At 35.1% G+C, this 25,179-nt stretch overlaps 1 protein-coding gene across 3 annotated transcripts in view; it reads left to right on the top strand.

The window, feature by feature from the left end:
- LOC150107933 (telomere length regulation protein TEL2 homolog) overlaps positions 1 to 25,179 on the top strand; it is a 284,799-nt gene that overhangs the window by 59,634 nt on the left and 199,986 nt on the right. For 2 of the 3 annotated variants that reach the window (XM_090415456.1, XM_090415457.1), the window contains exons 4-5: positions 10,911 to 11,058; positions 21,428 to 21,530. In XM_090415456.1, coding sequence (XP_090271582.1) covers positions 10,911 to 11,058; positions 21,428 to 21,530 — 251 coding nt within the window. Of the gene's footprint in view, positions 1 to 6,858; positions 7,135 to 10,910; positions 11,059 to 21,427; positions 21,531 to 25,179 lie in introns of those variants that run through there. The other variant, XM_090415458.1, reaches the window with a different exon arrangement.

The following is a 25,179-nucleotide window of genomic DNA, read 5'->3' as shown; positions in this document are numbered from 1 at the left end:
ATTAGCTCACGCTAGTAGTCACCGATACTTTTATAGTTTTTTTATACTATATTCGGCATTTAACTCTCTGATTCCAATCTTTGAGTTTCTTATTCGGTTTTAAAACAAGGTGGGATCTAATATCCCCTTAATTTAAATAATGTTCATATATTGCCGAAATGAAGCCTGTTGACTCTTTATATTTAAGTAACTTAATGGGTGCACGTTTTGGACAACTCGTATAGCAGAGTATATAAGTTCTTTTCGCTATACCCTTTGGTATTAATTTGGCTCAAAAAAAGCCTGAAACTGGTCTGGGTAGTGACCTCTCACCATAATGTAATAATAGCATACATTTCCTAGGAAATGTGTTTTTACATTATGGAAAATACCAAGAATAGCAATCAGAACTTTACCCACCTTTGCAACGAGTTGCCCATGTTTGTACTATGCTCTAGGACTACTTGCATTAGCTCACGCTAGTATTCGCCGATACTTTATAGTTTTTTATACTATATTCGGCATGAAACTCTCTGATTCCAATCTTTGAGTTTCTTATTCAGTTTTAAAACAATATGGGATCTAATATCCCCTTAATTTAAATAATAACATTTTGTATTTATTTCTTAATAAGATCTCTCCACTTTTTGTATTTTGTGTTTGTCACCCCCATTACATCAGCATGGTAGTTATCCAATTCTTCTATTAGTTTCATTTCTTTGCCATTCAGACTTCTTATGTTGATATTACCGATCTTGAACTCTGGTGATGTTGAGTTGGGATGTGTTTCAGGATTTGTTCCAGTAGCTGACTTTTCGCTGTTCACTCTGGTTCCCTGGCGAAAACAACGGGGGACTTGTTTAACCATATGACACGCCAGCCGGCATGAAATTCTATCATGTTGTACCATCATTTTTTATTTTGGTTTGAGCCAGTAAGAAAGAATTTGGTTGGCTAAATCCCAATTGCCAGCTCATCCTCGTTCGTTCAGTATCCATGTAGATACCTAACAGGGTGCGTCACGAAAAGGTGAGGATTGGACATTAGGTCAGAAGGCCTGGTCATTTCTCCTCATTCCTTTAAAGGCTATGTGGAGGTCTCCTCTCAGTTATACAGCTTTGACCCTTAAGTATATTGCTTATGATAGGATGGTAAATTCTATCTCCATTGTATGCTAATGATTATAAATTGCTTGTGTTCTTCTGGCCATTTTGCCTGTCTCGGAGATGAAAAATTCAACTTTCTGGGAGATAAATAATCTGCCACCTCTATATGCGACCATGTAACTCACCTTCACTTGGAAGGTCCTATAAATCTTCTCCATATCATTGATAGGAATCAAATCCAGGTCTTTCTAACCAGAGGACTACATATATATCAACTGAGTTATGGAAACTGTTATTTGCAACACAAAAGTAGTTAACTGATTGGATTGCATATGTAGTTAATGATAATAAGATGACTTACCTCTGTGATATTTAATAATGAAATTTTTATGAGTGAGTCCAGTGATAAGTTTGTTTTGTTTTTAATAATGCAAGGATGGCTGTGGTCATTCTGCACCAGTACACCAGGTAATAAACAAGGAACATAGGTATAAAAATCAGTATATAAAAACAACTATGAAAAGAGTGTGTAGAAAAAATATAAAAGGGAAGTATAAAAACATTCCAAAAAATCCAAGTGTGTTCAGTGATAAAAGGACTAGGTTTATGAATCATTTGAAATTATAAAGTTAGGATTACAAGTTCAGTTCAGATTTTAAAAAACTCGGATAAGTCATTTTAACATTAACAATCCAAAAACAAGGAGCCAGTGATGTGGCATGCATCATCTGTCTTTGTTGTTTAGAAGTGATTGTTTGAAAAGTTATCTTGAGAGATCTTATCAGTGACTTCCAGACATCACTTATCATAGCATTTCATAAACTTTTTGAAAAAATTACAGGATCCTAAAAATATTTCAATTCATGAAACCCCTATGAAAATTTACATTAAAAATGATCAGAAAGGAAGTATGATAATAAAGCATTATTGTAAAATATTTTAATTGAGAAAACATATCATACTTTAATATTACAAATGTTAAAGTAATGACATAACTGTTTTAGAAATAAATAACTAGAATTTTTCCCATTCACCAAAGACTTTTTTTTCCCCAGAAACATCTAATACAAGTTATAAATGATCCAGAAAAAGAAACCCTTGCAAGTTTTTATGGGACCCTAGGTTTCCATGGAATTCAGTTTAAACTGACTTAAGATAAGTCCCTGATTTTTGTTGAGAAAGCCTTGGGGGTGAATATATATAATGGATTCTTTGATATGATGTGAAAGGAATTTTCTTCAAGATAAAGAGATCTTAAAGAACATTGTACAAACAACTGTTGCTAAACTGTCCAAATATCTCAAATGTCTCTGCTTGCACTTGCCAGCTTCTAAACTGCTAGTATAACTCAATAAGGTTCTCCTCATATGGTAAGACTTAATGCATAAAATAAATTTTTAGGTAAGAAAAACAGTTTTGTTATACAGTTTCACTCTGTTAAAGTAAAATAAGGATAGTTTTTTGATATCTAATGGCTATAATGTTGCACATTTCGTGAACTATGAAAATTGCAAACTCCAGGTGTTGTCTCCCATTACAAAACATTCCCGTAGTTTAGTGGTATTTTATAATACAAATTAAAGTTACAAACTGTTACAAGCATAAATAACAACATTTTACAAAATTATTTATTGACGTAATTCTTTGTAGAAGCAGAAAGGCTGTACATTATGAATATTTTTTTAAAAAAGAGAACTGGAAAAAGATGGACTTGGCAATCTCCAAATGGAGAGACAAGAAATGAAACTGATTTCATTCTAACAGATTGCAAAAGAATAATAAAAAATGTCGAAATCATTGGGAAAAAATACTGTGATATTCATTCAGACCACCGTCCAATAAGAGCCACCCTCAAAACACAAAGAAAAAATGAAGAACGCATACGAGCACAGTCCAACCATAAAAAAACGCTCAAAACAGATAAACCCAGAAGAATTTTGAAAAAATGTGGAAGAAACTGACTGGAAATTAAAAAATGACGTCGATGAAGATTTAACAAACTTTAATAATCAGTTAATGAACTGCAAAGAAAGAAAGAACCTCCTATGAACTTCCTCCTAAGACCAGGGAACGCCTATCAGCAAGAATGATAGAACTATTGAAGAAAAGAATACTGAAAGATACAGGAAAAGACCGCTTAGAATATAAAATTATCTGTAAACAACTGAGGCAGGATATCAAAGACGACTATAACATATATAGAATGACAAAATTGGCAGAAGCAACTAGGCTCCGCAGTTGCCTAAAAAAAATAGAAAAAGAAATAAATCTAAAGGCAACTAAATCATGCATTCCATGACTACCGTCAGCCCTCATAGACAATCAAGGAAACAGACACACAAACAGAGGTGAAATGGAAAAAATAGTAAAATCGTTTTATGAGAACCTTTACTCATCTAAACAAGTAATCACAGCTCCAGTACCTGATGAAAATTTGAAAATACCATCTGTCTTACCTGAAGAAGTAAAAATAGCTATCCACCATATGAAAAATGACCGATCACCAGGAATTGACGGTATAAAATCTGATGAATTAAAAATGGATGGACAAACACTCTTTAAAGCTCTTGCAGAAAGATTTACCCAATATATACAATTAAGGAAAGTACCTACTGAATGGAAAACATCAAAGACCATAATTCTGCATAAAAAAGGTAATAAAGAAGATGTCAGTAACTATAGACCATCTGTCTATTAGCACACACACATATAAAATATTCGCCAGAGTCATCCTAAACAGAATACAAACCTTCATCAAGAAAATAGCTGCAAAGAACAGGCCAGTTTCAAAAAAAAAGGCTTTTCAACAATAGATCACATTCAAACTATTACTCAGCTAACAGAAAGATGCAAGGAATACCAGATTCCATTTTGTCTTCTTTTTATAATTTTAAAAAGGCATTTGACACTGCTGAACATAATGCAGTATTCCAGGCTTTAATAGAACAAGGTGTAGAAAAAGCATACATCCAACTCATAAAAGATATCTACAAAGAAGGCACAACAAATATCACCCTTTTCAATCACCCGATTAAAATTAACTTAAGTAGAGGAGTACTTTTGTAATCTCTTCACATCTACTCTGGACAGCATCATTCAAAAAACTGACATGAAAGGTGGAATAAACATTGATGGTGAAATATTAAATATCCTACTGTTTGCCGATGATGTGGTATTAATATTTCACTCACCCAAACTCTTAGAATCAACACTGAATACCATAAGCCAAAACTGCAAAGAATTGGATTGGAAATACATCTGGACAAAACTAGATGGATGAAAAACAAATACTGTAAAGATTATACAATCACTCTAGAATCCCATACCATTGAAAAAGTTGAAGATTACATCTACCTCGACCAGTCCATAAAAATGAATAATGACATATCAAATGAAATAGCAAGGAGAAAAAGAGCTGCTTGAATAGCCTTCAACAAAATAAAACAACAACCAAAACATGGATATAGAAATAAGAGCCCATCTTTTCAATAGTCACATCTTGCCGGCATTAACTTAAGGCAGTAAAACATGGAACACAACTTTAAAAGAAGAACAAAGCTTAATAACAACTCAACGTGCAATATAAACAAAATAGACCATGTAAGACACACAGAAATCAGGAAGAAGTCTGGACTCACAGATGTAATAAAAGCAATCTATGAAAGTAAAAGATGGGCAGGACATCTCACCAGAATGAGAGACAACAGATGGACAATCAGAGTTGCAAACTGGTATCCGAGAGATACCAAATGGAAACCTGGAAGACCAGCCTTAAGGTTATTGTGAAATGAAGCCTATTGGCTCTTTTATTTAAGTAATTTATGGGTGCACCTTTTTTGACAACTCATATAGCAAGGTATATAAGTTCTTTTCGCTATACCCTCAGTATTAATCTGGTCTGCCTACTCACTGATGAGACCCCAATGAGGGTTGAAACTGGTCTGGGTAGTGACCTTCCACCATAATGTATAACATCATACATCTCCTAGGAGATGTGTTTTACATTATGGGAAATACTAAGAATAGTGATCAGAGCTTTATCCACCTTTGCCCTAGTTTGTACTACGTGCTTTAGCTTATGCTAGTATCCGCTGACACTTTTATAGTTTACTATATTCGGCATGAAACTCTTTGATTCCGATCTTTGAGTTTCTTATTTGGCTTTGAAATAATGTGGGATTTAATATCCCCTTCATTTAAATTTATTGCAACTATTCGTATTTAAATTAGTATTCTGCAAAGCATAAACAGATTCCCAGAATAATCTGTCACTTTTGAATCATAGTCTTTTTAAAGTTATGGTACTATATCTAACTGTTTGTAGGGTATCGAGCACCTGGTCAGCTAATCCACTTTGTCTCCATGCTAGGCAAGCCATACAGCCTTGTAATTAAAGAGAGTTTCTGTTTTGGTTTTATTGACCAGTTTGGCATATTTCAAAGATAAAAAAAAATTTCAAAAATGGGACTTCAGTTGTATATTAAAAAAAAAAAAAACTGCCCACCTTTGTGCCTAGAGGGCATATTCAGAATAATTGAATGCTGTTTAATGTTCTCTGTCTTATTTAGATTACTTGGTGTATCATGTAATATTTTTCCTTGCTAACTTCAGTTACTGTTATGCAAAATATTGGAATAAAATTATTTAATTATTATTATTATTTTTTTTTTTTTCGAATAACCTTTCAATCTCTTCAGTGGTATGTCTAACCAATGCATAAATTTAAACAAACTCAGTGAGAGATATCTTCGAAACATAGTATGCATTTAATGACAACCATCACATCACCTGCCTTCATGATATAATATCTTTGTTTCTTCTTAAATTGTGAAGTGCTTTTCTTTCTAAATTAGTGATGTTTTTTTGTGTGGACGATAATGAAGGATCTTTTCTGCATAAAATATCTCCTTACCAGATGAAAATGTGATCAATTAATATCTCAGACTATCTTTTAACTGAGATTCAAAAAAGTTTTTTAAAAAAGGGGCTTCAATTTTGCTCTTATCCTCATTATTATGTCCTGAAAGTTGACATTCCAGAACTTATCTATCATCCTCCAACACAAATCATGTCATTGATTAGGATAGAGCCACTATGCCCTATCTTGAAGAAAACTTCCTTTCATTTTGTATCAAAGAATCCACTAATCCATTCACTCGCATGGCTCCCTCAACAGAAACCAAGGACTTAAGTGATGTGTGAAAGTCACTGATTAAATCTCTCAGCATAACTGAGTTTAATTTTTCAAAGTCACTTCCAGACAATACTAGATGATGTCATACATCCTGGCTCTTCATTCTTTGGTTGTTAATACTCAGATGGTTTATCTAAGTTTTTTAAAATTTGTATTTTACTTGTAATCCTCTACTTTGTTCACCCTGAGAGGCCATTTTTTTCATTTTTTTGGGTAAACCCAATCAGTGTTTTATTGTATAATTTCAACTAATAAATACAGTCCTTTTATTTGAATCTATATTTATAAACACCTCTAAAAGAGGAATGCAACAGACTGTTGATATTACAGAGTGATAAAAATTGTTTTAAGGATACTATTTTTAGGAAAAATAATAAAAATATGCTTGACATGAAGTCTCACAGATTGTTCTGAGCTTAATAATTTTCAGGATGGAATTTGGAATTTAAAATTCCAAATTAAAAATTTCATTTGAATCACAGAAAGAGAAATAGAAATGGAGGTGGGGGAGATTGATATTTACTTTGTAAGATACAGAGTGAGTTTTAACTGATTAAATATAATAAATTGATAACATTGCTTTACATTAGAAAATAATGAAAAGATTGATTAGTTCACAGTTTAGAAATCTGGAAGACAGGATTGTAATCCTCAAATTTTTTATATTGTTTACAGTACAGTAGAGGAATGAATGTTTAAAGAAGTACAGTGGACCCTTGAACTGCATGGATCCACTTATACGCAGATTTTTTTCAATAAATTTACTGGAATGTTTTTTGGAGATTTGCAACGATTTGAAAAAACTCAGACGAACTGTGTAGCCTAGAAATATTGAAAAAATTAACAAAAAGTTAGGTATGTCATGAATGCATAAAATATATATAGATACCAGTTTATTTTATCATTTACTACCATAAAATCAATTGTTATTAATTAATTAAATTTAATTAATTAACATAGAATAAAAAATTTATAACAATTCACTCATTAGTGTATAGGCTAGGCTACCATAAAGCAATCATATTGCTGCTTCTTTGTTATTTAATGCACGAATCGTTATACCTGTAAATAAATATGAATTTCTTTTTCATATTATCATTTCATTTTTGATGTCTAGTGTTAGTCATACATATAAAAACATCTATAGTGTTTTGTATGATATGAGACAATATTGATGTAGGTACTGACAGACACGGTTCATCTTGTAAATAGATGACTGAAACTTACGGTCTAGATAAATAACAGCACACTACTGTAAATGTATTTTCTCTTCCTTATGATTTTCTTAATATGTTTTTTTTTTTTTTTCTCTAGCTTACTTTATTGTAAGAATACAGTATATAATACATAGTTAACATGCAAAATATGGCTGGTAATTAGTTTACGGAATTAACAACGCATATAAAGTATATTAATTAAAGGTAACTTTAATGAATAACTTCTATATTGCCAGAGGGCACCATTAGGACTTTAGGAACAATATTAGTTTCTTGCTTTCTTCCTCATTTGCTTTGTGTTAGTGCCTGCATGCACATACCATATCTTTATGTTCCTGAAGATGGCAATGTGACGTTGCCGAAATATAGAAGTTATTCATTAAAGTTACCTTTAATTAATATACTTTATATGCGTTATTAATTCCGTAAACTAATTACCAGTTATGTCTGACCAATGTATAAGCCTTGCTACTAGAATCGTGATCATCCATGGAAATGCTATTGCACGAAAGGCCCGTCAATACGGCAAATTGAGGTTGAAGATATCGAGGCAAATAAATCGTCTGACATTCCTAAAATGCTGCCGGGATAACAAAGTGATCCCTAATTGTGTTAAATTGAAGCACCGTTTTACTTCCGAGAAAGCCCTGCGCATTTATAATCGCACTAGCTTCGCCCTGTTAAGAGAACAAATTACTGCGATGCACGTTCTCCTTGCCAACGAAAACAAAACCTTACAGGCGCTAGAGGAAGAGCTTTCGGATACACTCGGCCGTGATCTATGGGCGATACTTTATGACGTCTCATGCGCATCGGCAAAAAAAGAATTCGAAAAAATACGAAGTCGGCACTTGAAAAAATACGAAAACCTGACAAAGAATTCTACTTCCTTACCACAGCCACCACTCAACACTGTAGTCAACCTCTCGTCGGCAGTTTTAAAGCCTGAAGCACTCACTGCACCTTCACGTGGTCACAATTTCACCCTAGCTCCAAAAAGAATACCTGCCGAAGAAATCATGATCCAGATAGAACGTGGGATTCACAACCTGCCTAAACATATCGCCAACAACGTTAGACTGGATGTAGTCGGTGTTCTCACTAAAGCCAAACCTCCAAAAACCAACTTATCCAAAAACGAATATGCAGCCCTACAAGAATTGAAAAACAACAAAAAAATAGTAATCACCAAGGTGGATAAGGGAAATGCCACTGTGGTGCTCAATCAAAAAGACTACAAAGGTAAGCTAACTGCTTTAGTACTAGACTGTACGACTTACCTCCCCATTGAATATAATCCGACCAGCTCTCAGATTAGAACTCTCCACAGACTCCTTAAGAAGGTCACTTCTTGGCCTGTGGAAGTCACCAACAAACTAAAACCTTATAACTCTAGACCCCCCCCCCCCCGGTTATATGGACTCCCAAAAATACATAAACAAAATATGCCATTGCGTCCCATAGTGGATGGCATTGATTCCCCCACATATAAATTAGCCAAACATTTAGCCAAAACACTCACACACTACACTGGCAACACACCATCACACATAAAAAACTCAGCCCACTTTAAAGCCAGTACAGAAAACCTCACACTCCAACACACTGACATAATGGTCAGTTTTGATGTCTCCTCCATATTCACTAATGTCCCACTCAAAGAAACCCTAGAGCTCATCCAAGCCAAGTTTCCTCCCAATATCTCAGCCCTATTTCAGTTCACAATGAACTCAGGCTATTTCGTTTGGCAAGGAAAGTTCTACAAACAGATAGAGGGGAAAGCCATGGGTTCACTGCTTTCCCCACCCTTGGCCAATTTCTTTATGGAGACAATTGAAGAAAAAGCCTTAAACTCCTCCCCACAAAAACCCACTATTTGGCTTTGTTATGTGGATGATGTTTTTGCTATTTGGCCACATGGCTCAGACACACTCCATTCCTTCCTAACACACTTAAACAACCAAGACCCCAGAGTCCAGTTCACCTTAGAAAAAGAGGAAAACAACACCCTCCCCTTCCTAGACACTTTAATCACCCGCCAGCTTGATGGATCTTTGGTTTCTCTGTTCACAGAAAACCCACCCATACTGGCAGATGCATTCACCAGCAGCCCCCCCCCCCCTCACAACAATATGGGGTTATAAAAACACTATATAACAGGGCAAAATTAATCTGCTCAGATGACAAGGCCCTAACTACTGAACTAAACCACATCCTCAACACTTTCTTAGCCAATGGCTATAACCCCAATAAAATCCAAAAAATACTAAAACCAGTAAACCACAACCCCCCTCCCCCCCCTCCACAATAAAGATTACACCAAGTCTATCACCATCCCCTACATCCAGGGCACCTCTGAGAAAATAACCAATATCCTCAAAAAATATGATCTTACTTCCTGTTACAGACCATTTAAAAAGTTGGCATCCCTTATCCGCTCTACCAGACCAACCACTTCCCCTAGACCTACCTGATGTATACCAGGTCCCTTGCAGCTGCAAATTGTCCTACTTTGGCCAAACAGGCAGAACAACAAATATCAGGATTTCAGAACACCAAGACTACATCCGGTTTCACCAGTACAGCCGCTCTGAGCTGGCAGACCATGCCTTAGATACCCACCATAAAATTCGTTGGAAGAAAACAAAAATAATTCATTGCAGCAAGTTTAAATACGAAAGATTATTCAAAGAATCTTCAGCAGCTCTAAAAACGTTCCTAACCTCAACAAATTTGGGTGCATGAAACTACCCCAAATTTGGGAGACTTACATTATGAGAACTTCAGCCCAACTGCCAAGACTACCAAATTAGCCCACCAGAGGGCACCATTAGGACTTTAGGAACAATATTAGTTTCTTGCTTTCTTCCTCATTTGCTTTGTGTTAGTGCCTGTGTGCACATACCATATCTTTATGTTCCTGAAGATGGCAATGTGACGTTGCCGAAATATAGAAGTTATTCATTAAAGTTACCTCTAATTAATATACTTTATATGCGTTGTTAATTCCGTAAACTAATTACCAGTTATGTCTGACCAACGTATAAGCCTTGCTACTAGAATGCAAAATATGGGTTAATCGATTGTTTATGTTATCGGTAAGGCTTCCAGTAGGCTATTATTACTTACGTTTTTGGGTAGTCAAAAGTTATACACAGGTTTTCAACTGTGCAGGGTTGGGGGGCACTGCCCTATGTTATTCAAGGGTTAACTGTATTTAGATGCAATCAAAATTAATAGAAATTTCACAGCTTTAATGGGTAAGGTGTTAGGCTGAATTTCTTTTTAGATTTCAAATTAAGTAGTGATCAGTATTACTTGTTTTGTTTTCACCTAAATTATTAATCTTTTTTTTTTCTTTATCTTTTATACACACACACACACACACACACACACACATACACACATCCATAGATGCTGTTATGGAATATTTCACTATGCGTTTTATTATTCGAACATCAAAGGATTTCATATGGAGAAGAATCTGTCAACGATTAATTCTGGGCATTCCACAAAGCAGTTTAGAGGCTACAATAACACCTTTGTTATTAAGAATACCTTGGTATGTAATAACTTTTTTTTTTTCTTTCAGTTCTGTATTTTCAATATATATATATATATATATATATATATATATATCAGTTAAATGAGGTTTAATAATACATGTTTATTTGTAAAATATATCTTAGCAAAGTTATTTTTCAGCTGATAGAATACACTTCATTAAGTCCACAATATCAGCCCATCCTCATCCATTTGTTCACTAACAGAGTACTGCAGATACTAATAGAGAAACACCACAAGCAACTCCAGTTGGTTCTTTTGCATTTCTCATAATAGATTCAGAGGCCTCCTTCTGGTTTGTGTTAATGAAAAAAAATGTTTAAATTAATAATTAAATTAAATTATAACTAAGATGAAAAGCCAAAACGGCTATTTTTTTTTTTTTTTCTGGCGAGGTTGATAAGTTAAGGGGATAAAAATCCCTTATTGTTTTTCAGCCAGTAAGCAAAACTAAGATCGAAAAGTACGATCTGAACGTTTCATGCCGACAAACTGTCAGCGGATCCAAGCGTAAGTGACCACTTGGTAGTGCCACACCACGGCAATGCGTTGCAAAGGTGGAGCAAGATCCCTCACTATTCTTGATATTTTCTCATAATGTAAAAACACACAGCTCCTAGGAGATGTAGTACTGTTTTACATTATGAGGAGAATATTTCTGGCAATCGTATAGCAAAAGTATGTAAGTTCTTTTCGCTTAAACTCTGATATTCTAGATCTAGCTACTCACTGATGAGACCTCAAAAAAGGTTGAAACCGGTCTGGGTAGTGACCTCTCCTCATAATGTAAAACAGTACTACATCTCCTAGGAGCTGTGTGTTTTTACATTATGAGAAAATATCAAGAATAGTGAGTGAACTTGCTCCACCTTTGCAACGAGTTGCCGTGGTTTGGCACTACCAAGTGGTCACTTATGCTTGGATCTGCCGACAGTTCATCGGCATGAAACGTTCAGATCGTAGTTTTCGATCTTAGTTTCGCTTACTGGCTGAAAAACAATAAGGGATTTTTATCCCCTTAACTAAATTAAATTATATTTTTTAAATTTTGTGGCACCTCCACAGCACAATTAGAAGAATGACTGCACCTTGTGTCCTTTGATTTGAAAAGAACTGAGTTCAATGCTCATCACAACAGGAATCTTTATACTGGCTTTTTCAGTTGAAGGTGAGTTAGCTGATCTCATATGGAGGTAGCAGGGTTTTTCATCCCATATGCAGACAAATTGGCTATGAGGACACACACAGTTTGCTACTACTACTACTATGTTCACTGGGCATCTACAGATGCCGTATGGTCACTCCAATGCTCAGTGATGTGCCACACCAGGCCTCGCCATGTAGTCCTGTTGTTTGCTTTTCTGGCGGCCTCAACTCTCTAAAGATCAGTCACTCTGCACATGCCATCCATCTTGTCATTGATGGTCTACCCCTGCCTCTTTATCCAGGAACTTTACCTTCTATTACTGTTCTGAGAAGTCCCCCTTCCATCCTTTTTATGTGTCCAAAATATTTTAACTTTCTTCTGTCAATATCCTTAAGGAGCCTTAAAGTTCTACTGATCTTTTCTAACACCCATTCATTTGTATGCATTTCAGTATATGATCCTCAACAGCCTTCTGTAACACCACATCTCAAGAGCAGATATCCATTTCTTATCTGACTTCTTTAGGTTCCAAGTCTCACATTCATAAGTCGCTGTTTACACGCAATTTACAGACAATATATATATACTGGTGGTGGTGGTTGGCAGTAGATGGCACTGTGTTGATGGTAATAGTGTTGTGTAGTTGAAGGATTAATTAAGGGACACGATGAGTTGTTGTGCCCTCCCACAATGAGTCCTTGGACTCCTTGAAGGTGTCACGTAATAATAATAATAAAGCTCACTGATATAAGTAGAATAATATGTCGCTCAAGATGTGGCTTTTATTTAAGTTGTAGCTAAACCATTTGAATTGGAAATGATAGTTTGCTTATATAGGGATATATATATATATATATATATATCCTCTTCCTCCTTATATTAAAATAGATGAGCAAAGAATGTTAAATTCAGATATATATACCATATGTATCATATTCAACACGTAGTTGCTAATGATTGATATATATATATATAAACATCCTCCTCTTAACTAAATCTTCTGCAAGTCTAAAAGATCCATTAACCAATCTGAATAACTGCTGTTACAAAATTCCTATGAAAATCAATAATAAAAAGATTAGAATTCTGAACATAAATAGGAAGAAGACAGCAAATGCCAATTGCATTTTCAGTGATAAATGAGAAAACCACTTCATGTATTTCAGTTACTTAGCCCAATTTTAAGGCAATAGAAGATATCAAGAATGGAGATGAGATAAAGCTTACTGAAAAGAGAGTTTAACCAAAATGTTACTTTTGGTGCATAAAACTATTATTATCATATAGATAGATACAACAGCTGGGTTTAAAACAATTATTCAACAAGTAGTTGCTAATGATTGATATTGAAAGTTTAAGAAAAATTAATCAATGACTGAATCCTAGTAAAAAGTGCCTTCATAGTTCCCTTAAATGTGACCTGATTGCGATTTCATTTAGGGGAGTAATTACTTCTTTGTTTTTATTCTGATTGTCTTGTGTTGTGCAGTCTCAGTTTAATAAACTTAAAGTTTGATAAAGCTTTAATTTTATCAAACTTGTAGAGACTAGAGTAGTTTGCTATAGTGAATTGCCTATAGAATTGATGTTATTCAGGAGTTTGTTATATTGAGGAAGGTTACTATATTCATGCTTGCCATTCTGAGATTTGACTATATTTGCCACTTCTCACCTATGTTTTATACTTGGATAAAATCTTTGCTTTTCACTGACAAGCTGTAAGTTCAGATTCTATTATTACATTGCCTACATGTTTATGTATGCAATGTCTAGATGGAAAATGATTTTCATCACCTGGTATTACACCACTATCTTGCTTCCCGGAGGCCTGAAATAAGATAAAAACTTCAAGATAGGGTTTTCTAACATAAATTCCTTTGACTCACTCACATTGCTAACTAGCTAATCCTCATTTAACATGACTATTCCAACCACAAAAGTGGTTGGAATAGCCATGTAAAAATAAATATATATATATATAATATAAATTTAGTGGTTTTTGCATGTTTTCCCCCGAATTTCAGTTTTATTTTATTTTTTTTTATCACCCTTTGTCTCTTTAACTTTTGTGAATTTAACATAGAAACACATAGCATTACCAGAAAGGCTTTGGCAGAATCTTAAGGAACAAACTATGAGTAATACTCAAGAAGTTAAATATTTATTTATTACAAATCAGCTACTTCTAGCAATAACTGGCATGTATCAAAATACCCAAATAGTTGGAAGAATCAAGAGTTTATTGATTTCCATTCTATATAATCAATGCAGAATTATACAAAATTATAGAAATACGTAAAGAACTAAACTCAGTATTGGAAAAAATATATGAATGCTGACAGAAATAGACTGAACATATTGAAAGAATGAACAGTTCAAACATATATACAGTACAACTCAAACAGAATCAACAATGTTTAATCCTTCCTCCCAATCCTCAACCAGAAAAATTCTCACCAGAAAAATTATAGCAATACAATCGTGTTTCCTCTGTCTAGGATACATCAGCAATTATAGCCAGAATTTAAAAAAAAAAATACAATGTCTGCACTGCCTTCAAGCTTTATTTAAAACTGGCTACTCTTATATGTGCCCCTAAGGACCAACTCATTCTCTCACTTCCACATGTATATATAGTTTCTTACTCCTGAAAGTTGGCCTATTATGGATAGACTCCCTACATCCATCAACCTAGATGAACATAAGTTCTTCTAAATGTATGTACGAGGGTACTATGAAAAGTTCTCGGTGCTGACCATAGATGGTAACACTATCGGCAAGTTTTTTTTTTTTCTAAGTTGGTACATCTGCCATAAGCATCCATGTGAAATTGCAAGTCATTCTATCAAGTAGTTTGTTTTATACAGAAGCAAAAAGTGTTGTCTGTATCCCTTGGGATAAAGTTGAATATCATGCAGTTTTAAAATTCTTTGTAAAAGAAGATTTAACGACAAAAGAAATTCATTGGAAGTTCTTAAAAGTTTATGGGCAATCTTCTCCTTCATTTTCGACAATTAAGAAATGGGCTGCTGAGTTTAAATGTGGCTGTATCAGCCTTGAAAATGATCCAAAAAGTGTAACAACACCAGAAATCCTTGATCAAGTGCACAATATGGTATTGGATGACCGGCAAGTCAAAGTGCGTCAAATTGCTGAGACTATAGGCATTTCAAAAGAACATGTAGGATATATATTTTGCATGAAGAATTGCAAATGAAAAAGCTTTGCTCAAGATGGGTGCACCACTTACTCACAGCAAACCAAAAACGCAGTCAAATGAAAATCTCTGAACAGTGCTTGGAGTGTTTTAACAAGAATAAAACTGATTTTGTGTGTCGATTTATTACTATGGATGAGACTTGGATTCACCGTTACACACCGGAATCCAAACAGCAGTCAAAACTGTGGACAGAAGCTGGTTGTTCAGTGCCAAAGAAGACAGTCAGTTTCATCAGCAGAAAATGCCATGGCATCAGTGTTTTGGGATGCTAAAGGCATTTTGTTTATTAATTATCTTGAAAAGGGTAAAACAATAACTGGAGAATATTATTCCGATCTTTTAACCAGACTAGATGAAAAAATTTGTGAGAAAAGACCCAGTTTGCAGAAGAAAAAAATAATCTTTCATCAGGACAATGCGCCTGCCCACAAGTGTTTTGGCAATGGGAAAAATGAAGGGAACTGCACTATGAATTATTTCAGCCTCCAACCTATTCCCCAGATTTGGTTCCCTCTGACTTCTGTCTCTCTTCCCAAAACTAAAATTCTTCCTCGCTGGTCAGCGTTTTTCTTCGAATAAAGAGGTGGTTACAGCTGTAGAGGGATATTTTGCAGATCTTACTGAGAACCACTACAGGGATGGGATAATGGTTCTGGAGCATTGCTGGAATAAATATTTTAGTCTTAAGGGAGATTATGTTTAAAAATAAAAATAATTTTGAAATTATAAATTTGTTTTTCATTGTTAGGCCAAGAACTTTTCAGCCCACCCTCATACATAAATGGATATCACTCACAGAAGGAAATGAAATTAAAAAAAAAGTTTCATTGCATCAGATTCAAATGTGAAAGAATTTTTTAGAAGCTGAGCTGCCTTTAAGAACATCTCATTTGAATAAATATGGTTGTGTTAAGCTTCCTGAAATATGGGAAGCAGTAAGTCTTGGGTGTCTAGAAGCACCATTATGAATAACAAGCGTTTAAGACTATTGACACTATTAGGCTTCCTGCTAGTGTCCAAAGAGGGCACTCTTCCTAGTTTGCACTCATCTTCATTGAAATATGAAATATTGGAAATATTACACTGTGAATTCATTTCATATGTTTGACTTTTCAGGCCTCTGTGGATAGGGAACATATTGTTTTAAGCAGCATTGATACTGCATGGAGAAGGTTGATAGAACAATTTTATTTATTAAATTATATTAATGTTGCATTCTTTATCCAAGTATAAACCGAGTTTGTGCATGAAGAATCTTTGTGACCAGGCTGCTTGTTTATAGAGGCTGATGACTTCATATCAGTTGCTTTAGTATCCCATAATGCAAAGCACACCTCCCTTCAGACGTTCACTATCCAAACCAGTTTCGGCCTTTATTTGAGGTCTTATCAGCATGGGAGCATCAGTCCTATCAGTTAAAAAAAAAAAAAAATTCTATTGTTTTACTAGAAAATTTTTTTCCAGTATTCTTCCACATGAAAGAAACAGATGAAATAGAATAATTAGACTACTCATCTAGTTTTGTGAAAATTCTTGTGTTTTTTATCGTCAGGAGAAATAAGTGAAACAATGAAAAGTGCACACATGCTATGAAGTTGTTTACTGGTTTGTGGTCTGCAAACTACTGGTAACTGTGTGCATGTCATATTGAATTAGAGAAGACCAGACTTGATGTAAAATCATCCCTTGTTTTATGTTGCACTGTTGTGGATGTTTGATTATTTCAGATGATTCCTTGAATGTTGTTGAGAAAAATCTGTAATCTATGTGGAGCATTTTGATTTGCTGCCATAACACTTGATGTTTAGTTTCAGTTGTATGTGCTTCCAGTCCTGATTTGTCCTCTCATTCTCTATGTCTTGGATGTTTTTGGATTGGCATACTTCTCATGACCTGCTTGTCTATACTATATAGCCCAAACTATAGGTACAGTTGCACTTGTAAACACCAGGTTTTTTTGAAAGATGAATAGAGAGGTTTTGGAAGTTTCAGGAGAATAGAGATCTTCCTGGAAAGGCAATGATGAAAAATGAAGTGTTCAGACCAATATGGGATTTTGTTAGGAATAACTGGTCAGGCTAAGATGTCTGTAAAATGGTGATACATATTGCTTATGTTAAAATTAAGACCACAAATGTTGGTGAAGCGGGAATGTAGAAGTTTTTTGAGATTTTTGTTAGTTTATTTTTATGATGGTGTTTTCTGAAGGAGATTGTTTTTTTACTAAATTTTTTATGGAGAGTTGCATGGTGGAATGTCAGAGGAAGAACTAATTAAAGAGTAGATGGTGTGTGTGTGGTGGTGTAAAACATTTGCAACTATTTCTTTGATGCATACTTCTGTTATCCTCAGATTCCCTCCAACAGATTAATGAAGCTGGATTATTTGCTTGATGGTTTGGGAAACTTTCTGATATATTAATATCAAGTTTGGTGCTATTTAGCCAATCTGCAGAACTTTCTGCAATGACCTCATGTGGAAGAGGTGTAGATAGAGTGGAGTGTGTTTAAGTGTGTATTTTATAAGACCTTGAGGTTATCGCCCACATTATATTTAGAATGGGGAGTGGGGGGATGAAGCCAGAAACTTTGCAAGGTGATGTATCACAAATTAGTGAAGGTAATCTGCAACCTATTTGTGAATATATTCACAAGGGTCTCCAGAGCTCCATTAGTGGAAAAGATCACACTGTGGGAATATTAGAGAAGTTATACAGTAATCTACATTTATCCAACATTCAAAACAATGACCTTTCAGTTAACCAACCTATGCATGTTAACAGACAGTATCAGGTAATAGTACATCAATTATCTGAACTTGCCATTCTGATAATTGAAGGATTGGATAAATGGTAGATTACTGTATAACTACACATTACTGAAGATCACCAGTCTGTTGATGGTCATTTTGAGAGTGGGATGTATTTCATTATATTTTCATTAGTTTTTACTACTCTTAAGAATGGTGCCCAAAACTCGTCACAACAAGTAAGTATCTAAAGCTTAAGTTGTTACTACTGAGGAAAGCGTTTGTCCTGATGAACAAAAATACTGCTGCAGTGATGATGATAATTTATCTGGGGATAAGTTGACATTAGAAATATCTCGATTAAAAGAAATTATTAGAAAATCGACCAGAGAATTGGAAAAGGTGGAAAAACATTAACAACTTAGACAGGTTAAGAAAAAGGATCAGAACAAGAACAGGCAGGAAAGTACTGAAGTTGGTAATCATAATATTAATAACAACAAGGTAAGTCAGTTAAAATCTAAGAAAAAAGAGGTGATATAGTATGGTGACTCCATCTTAAAATTTGCCCTTGCCAAGGGAGTCACCATTTCTAGTTTCCTGGGGGCAAAAATTAAAAATATGACAAACTTAATTGGAAATCAAAAAGAAAAGTAAAAGAGATGGTAGTTCTGGTAGGTTCTAATGATTTAAGTAGTTACAAATATGGTATGAGAGAAGATATGAAAGATCTGTGGGAAGAAGCGAGAAAGAAATGTGAAAGAGTAAAAATTGTAGGATTGCTACCCAGATATGATAGTACTGAAAGAGGGCAATGATAGCAAATGATTTCGTGCGCAGGCTGTGTAGAAGAAATGGATGCGAGTTTTTAAGTGTGTGGAGTATGTCTGATGGCAGAAAAGATTTGTACAAGGGATGGCCTGCACTTGAATTCATTTGGTATCAGGAGCCTGGAGAAATTACTTTTTGGTATGAGACATAATGCAGAGAGTCGGGGAAACCTGATCATCAAGGGAGGAATGGGGAAAATTTGTGTGAAAGTTCACTATGGTGTGCAAACATGATAAAGGTATGAATGTCTTCGAACATGGTTATGTATATGTTGAAGGGGTGTAAAAATACACTTTGGGTTCAGACCTTTTAAGTATGTCTGGGGAGGAAAAACAGAAAATTCTAGAATAAGACCAAATAGATTGCATATGTAATTATAAGAATAGGCTAGGTGGTAATTTATTATGTCTATACACAAATGCCAGGAGCATCAGAGACAAAGAGGTTGAGTTTGTTGCTTTATTGAATACAATATGGTCTAAGATTGTTGGCATTGATGCCAACTTACCATTGATCCTGCTTACCATATCAGAATCAGATATGGTAAGGGGGAGGATTGAGTGTAATGGATATACTATTTTTAGGAATGACAGAAGAGAGAGAGGGGGGAGTACTACTAATGATATCAAATGACTTAAGTCCAGTTAGGATAGAAACACAAGAAAACAATAATGATAATAATGTCCCATAGTGGTGAGTTTGAGTATCTGGTGTGAAGTGGATGGTGGGATGTTGCTACAGACCTGGTGGCTCAGTTGCAGGGGGCAAAGAAATGCATCATCAGTTTAGCCTGATGGGTACCAAATGAGTGAATCATTATAGGTTACTTTAATTTTCCAAACATTGATTGAGTAGAAGAGAAATCTCATAATAAGAAAGAAGAGGAATTTATTGAATTGTTGCAAGATGACTTTCTCAAGCAGTATAACTCAAGATCAAAGAGTGTTGGATTTGCTCATAGTGTCAGAAGGAATCTCTGTTAAGAATATGGCTATTTTACCACCAATTGGTGACAGTGATCATGCTGTGCTTTCTTGGAAAGTATCTAATTGTATTGATGCTCCAATTAAAACAGGTTACATTCTGAACTACAAAGTGGAAATTATGATCAACTTAGAAAAATACTATCTTTGGTCCCATGGTATCAGTTACTGAATGGAGAAAAATGTCAGCAGTGCATGGGTTATGTATATGGTGAAGGGGTGTAAAAATATGCTTTGGGTTCAAACTTTTTAAGTATGTCTGGAGAGGAAAAAGAGAAAATTCTAGAATAAGACCAAATAGATTGCATATGTAATTATAAGAATAGGCTAGGTGGTAATTTATTATGTCTATACACAAATGCCAGGGAGTGTCAGAGACAAAGAGGTTGAGTTTGTTGCTTTATTGAATACAATATGGTCTAAGATTGTTGGCATTGATGCCAACTTACCATTGATCCTTGTGCAAGAAATCCACAAGAAGAAGATGATGTGGAAAGAATATCTATACATTAATGACATCAGGTAGGATCTAACATCAGATGTGCAGATTTGCCAATGATGCAAAGATAGGCAATGCAATCAGGAACGCTACTGATATTCAGCACTTACAAAATGATTTGAATAGGCTGGAAATTTGGGCAAATGAAAATGGCTGTCAGTTTAATGTTAGTAAGTGTAAATTATGCACTTTGGAGTGATTTGAGTACCAGCAGCATATTATATCAGCAGGATCATGCTATAAGAAACTGAGGAGGCTAGAGATCTTGGCATATTGGTGGATAGGAATTTGAAGTTCAATGGTCACATAGCAATGCTGCAAATACAACTCATAAGATAATTGCGATGTTGAGGCAAACCTTGACATGTAAGGATAAGGAAGTCATTTTGCCTCTTTATAAGGCTTTGATAAGACCACACCTGGATTATTGTGTGCAGATTTGGTCTCCCAGGTTCCAAGGAGATAAAGAAGCTGTGGAAAGGGTGCAAAGAAGTGTTACAAAGATTATATCTGGATTATGAGGACAGATTGTGAGTATGCGGGTTGCAGACTCTGGTTAACAGGAGAAAGAGGAGTGATATGATAGAGGTCTATAAACTTTTGAATTGGTGTTATAGGATATCAGATGAAATTTTTCATTATATGGAGGGTGGGGAGAGAACACAGCGGCACCCATGGTAGTTAAGTTTGTTCACAGTCAAGAAAAGGGTAAGAGCTAGGTTTTTCTTCCCGAGAGCAGTGAGTGAGTGGAATAGTTTGCCTTTAGGGGTAGTGAGTGCATCTAGTGTGAATGAATTTAAGGAAAGGTATGACAGCTGGTTTGGATGATTTATAGCTTCCCTTGATGAGTTCTTCACTCCCTGGAGGTCTTAGATAATAATAATATGTGTATATTTGCAATTAAAAAGCTTTGTTTTGTATCATTCATTTATTTTATAGGTATGGACAGGTTGAATGGTTAATAGGAGATGCTGTACTCAGTAATCAGAAGCTAAACTTTCTCATAACTACCAAATTGTTATTGTTTCGATATTTTAGCAAGGTAAGCATCATTAATATTTTGCAAACCATGTGACTTCTTTGTTACTGAATTCAATTATTTAATATGAAATTTTCATTCTTAATATGGGGTTGCTCAAGGGACAAGCTAGATAATCAAAAAAAACTTTCACATAATCTTCTAAGGAGAACTGATCAGGGCTTCTGACCTAATGAAAGAATGAGCTGGCAATTTGTTATTTAGCCTACTAAATTGTATTCATTGGCTTAAACCAAAATACAATTATGATACCAAAAAAGTAATGTCATACCAGCTACACCATCGTCCAATTAAAAAACAGTTGATCTACTCACGTCATCCATCTCTGGACAAATGTCACAGAGAAGTTTGGCGAATCTCAAGTGGTAGCAACTTGATATCTCTAAAGCTTTTGACAGATTTGCACGATTTCTGCAATTGGATTGCCATCTTTCTGACTGGATACACTCTGTGTATGATGGTGGATAGTTCCTTATCCTCTCATATTCAACTAATGCTGAGTTCCACAAGTTTCATTCTGTTTTCTCGTCAACCCTCTTCCTTCTATGTAGAACGTATATCAACTGCCTACTTCAGTTCACTTCCAATCCAATACACAGTTTTGCATATGACAGTGTATTTCACTCCTCCCTTTCATTTGACGAAACTTACTCTTCTCAAATCACCTGAGCCTACAGAACATAAACCACCACTTCCCTCAATTCTGATTTCCAAGCCATTCCTCCAATAGGGTTTACACAACCTCATTAATTTCAATGCTACCAGAACCCAGTTCTGCCTTATTTCCCATGAAAAAGAACCATTTTCTTCCAGTATTATCCTTGACAACACTCAAATCTCTAGATAGTGAGATTTCTCTTCTTCGAATCACCCTGACATCAAACCTATCCTGGCATAAACACATTGAAACCATTGCCTCCTCAGCTTCCAAAAAACTAGGATTTCTCTTTTGCTCAAGATGTTACTTCCTCTGATTTGAACAAGGTTAACAGCTGTTAACCTTATTCAATTCACAACTCCACCCAGCTATTGAATACTGCTCTCACATTTGGGCCATGTCCCTAAGAGTTCCCTCAGAATGCTTGACTCATTACAGAGGAGGTCATTAAATTAATAATCCATCTCTTACCAACTCACTCCACCCACTCTCACACAGACATTTGGTTTCTGCAATATGTGTGTTGTATAAATATTTCCATGGCAAGTGTTCACATGAAATAGCATCAAGTCTCCGCTCCCCCCTCTTATTACTAAGTCCATTTCAAAATGACTGGACTGCAACCTAACATCCCTTCACAGTACAACTCGAAACCCACAGAACGAGTTTCTTTTCCTTCTCCTTCATTCTTGCTACTGCTGTATTGTGCAACAGTTCCCCCCCCCCCATGTGTTTCCCAAGGAATACAATATGCAGGCTTTTAAATCAAATGTAAACAAGTTTCTCCTTTCCCAACTCACCACCCATACACTATACTAATGTACTATAGGTTAATTAACCATTCACTCTTGTATGGGTTCAGCATAAAAAATTAAAAAAAAAAAAGTCCCATAAATTTCATCATGAAACATGAAAAACACTGAAAAGTCAGCTGCTGAAACAGATTCAGTTCAACATCATCAGTTCCAAGATAAGCATCATCAAAAGAAGTATCAAGGGAAAAAAGAGAAACTGGCAGAAGAATTAGAGAAGTACTCCACTGACATAATTGGTTGTTGTTGTCTTGTCCTTTGAAGAGTCTTAGATATTTCCATGTGCTCCTTGAACTGCTTTGGCTATGTCAATGATTTTGTTCGTACAGAGCTGTTGTTCAGGATTAGGGTCTATTGCTTGCAAAGCTGCTGTAATTGCTGGACAGGTAAAAATGTGAGTAGGTGTCAATTCAATATTAGGGCAGTTATTGCAGTTTCTATATGTTCTCTATCATCTGTATTGATCTTCATTCCTCTAAAATGTCCTGTTCGGAGTCTTGCTATCATGGTGAAAGTCTTTCTGTCAGCATTGATTTTGGGAATTTGGTGTTGTTGTATCCATCTCTGATTTTAGTGGAATTAGTTTTAATTTTGCTAGTGCATCATCAAGAGTTAGCATGTCAGTTTCTTGGACAAGTTCTCTGGCCTCTTTTCCTAATTTATCAACTGCTTCATTGTAATCGATGTACATGAGCAGAAATTCATTGTAAAATGCAACTTTTTCCCAAACACTTAGTTGGTTTAAGAGTTTATGGATGTCTTGTGTGAGCTTGGTATTTCCCTTTTTGATTGCCTCTGTAGCTATATATAGAGTGATTCAAGATATAGAGGCTATATCTTGATTCACTGTAAATTATAATTTCCTCTGATTGTTGAGAAGATGATAATTTTAAGCAGGCTTCGAGTGCTTTATTTATTGCATAAAGTTCGCAGGTAAAAGCTGAGGTTTTTTTTTTTTTTTGTTACTGCCTATTTTCAGAGTTTTGATCTTTTTATTGTTGATTTTCATGCCAAATTTGTTACAAATGTTATTCAATTTAGTTAGAGAATGCCTAGAGACTTGCACGGGATGTGTTTAGAAGTACATCATCATCTGTATAATGCAAAGACCTAAGTTTGAAATTTGATTTTAATATTAGGTTTCTTTCATAATGTGATGAACAAGAGTGGAGATAATGTACTTCCTTGTCTTACCCCAGATTTTACATCAAACCATCTTTCTGTATTAACTTCAATTCTAATTGCTGACTTTCAACTTAAATATAGACTATATATTGCTCTGTATAACATTTCATCTACCACGTATAATTGTAGCATTTTGAAAAGCTTTTCTATGGGCACTTTATTGTATGCCTTTATCATCATCATCAAATTCCTGCCATGTACCTTCAAGGGGTGTACAGGATATGATAGTACTACATGAAAAATTTACATCATTACTAACTTCCTATCTACAATTTTCCTCCAAATCAGTCTGTTACTTGTCAAGACTCCAACATTACCAGATCTTATATTTCTATCGTCTAAGGCACTTTGTACCATATCAATCCACCTATATCTTGGTCTTCCTCTGGGTCGTTTTCCCAGAGGAAGACCAAGATATAGGTGGATTCCCATCACTGCCAAGAATGATGACAATGGTCACTTACCACACCACATCTCATGTGGTGTGGTAAGTGACCATTGTCATCATTCTTGGCAGTTTTCTTGGCATGCTGACAATGTCAAATTCTTTCCTAATATTCTCGTTTTTAATATGATATTGCCATCGATGCTGTCTGTTCATGCCCCTAATCTTTCTCAGGACTCTCATATCTGCGGTCTCTAGTCTTTGGTCAAGTGTTTTACTTCTGACCCAGCTCTCAGATCCATAAGTTAAAACTGGTTTGAAATATGTCTCGTATACAGCTAATTTAGTGTTCCGACTAATTTCTCTCTTATTCCATATGAATTTATTCAATTGACTTCCTACCATACCAGCTTTGTTGATTCTGTTATCTATTTCCATATTTAATTTACCATCTTCAATAAAAATCGTGCCTAAGTAGCTGAAATGTTTTACTTGTTCCACAGGTTCTCCATTCACAACATAGTTGACATTTTCAGTGATTCTGCCTATTTTCATTATCTTTGTCTTTTTAATGCTGACCTTCATACCATATCTATTAAAAAAGTTATTCAG

This window comes from Typopeltis vanoorti, chromosome 3, assembly GCF_054136105.1.
Source record: "Typopeltis vanoorti isolate ZY-2024b chromosome 3, IOZ_Tvanoo_1.0, whole genome shotgun sequence".
Classification (NCBI taxonomy): domain Eukaryota; kingdom Metazoa; phylum Arthropoda; class Arachnida; order Uropygi; family Thelyphonidae; genus Typopeltis; species Typopeltis vanoorti.
Note: the sequence above shows the minus strand (reverse complement) of the source record. Positions and strands in the feature narration are given on the sequence as shown.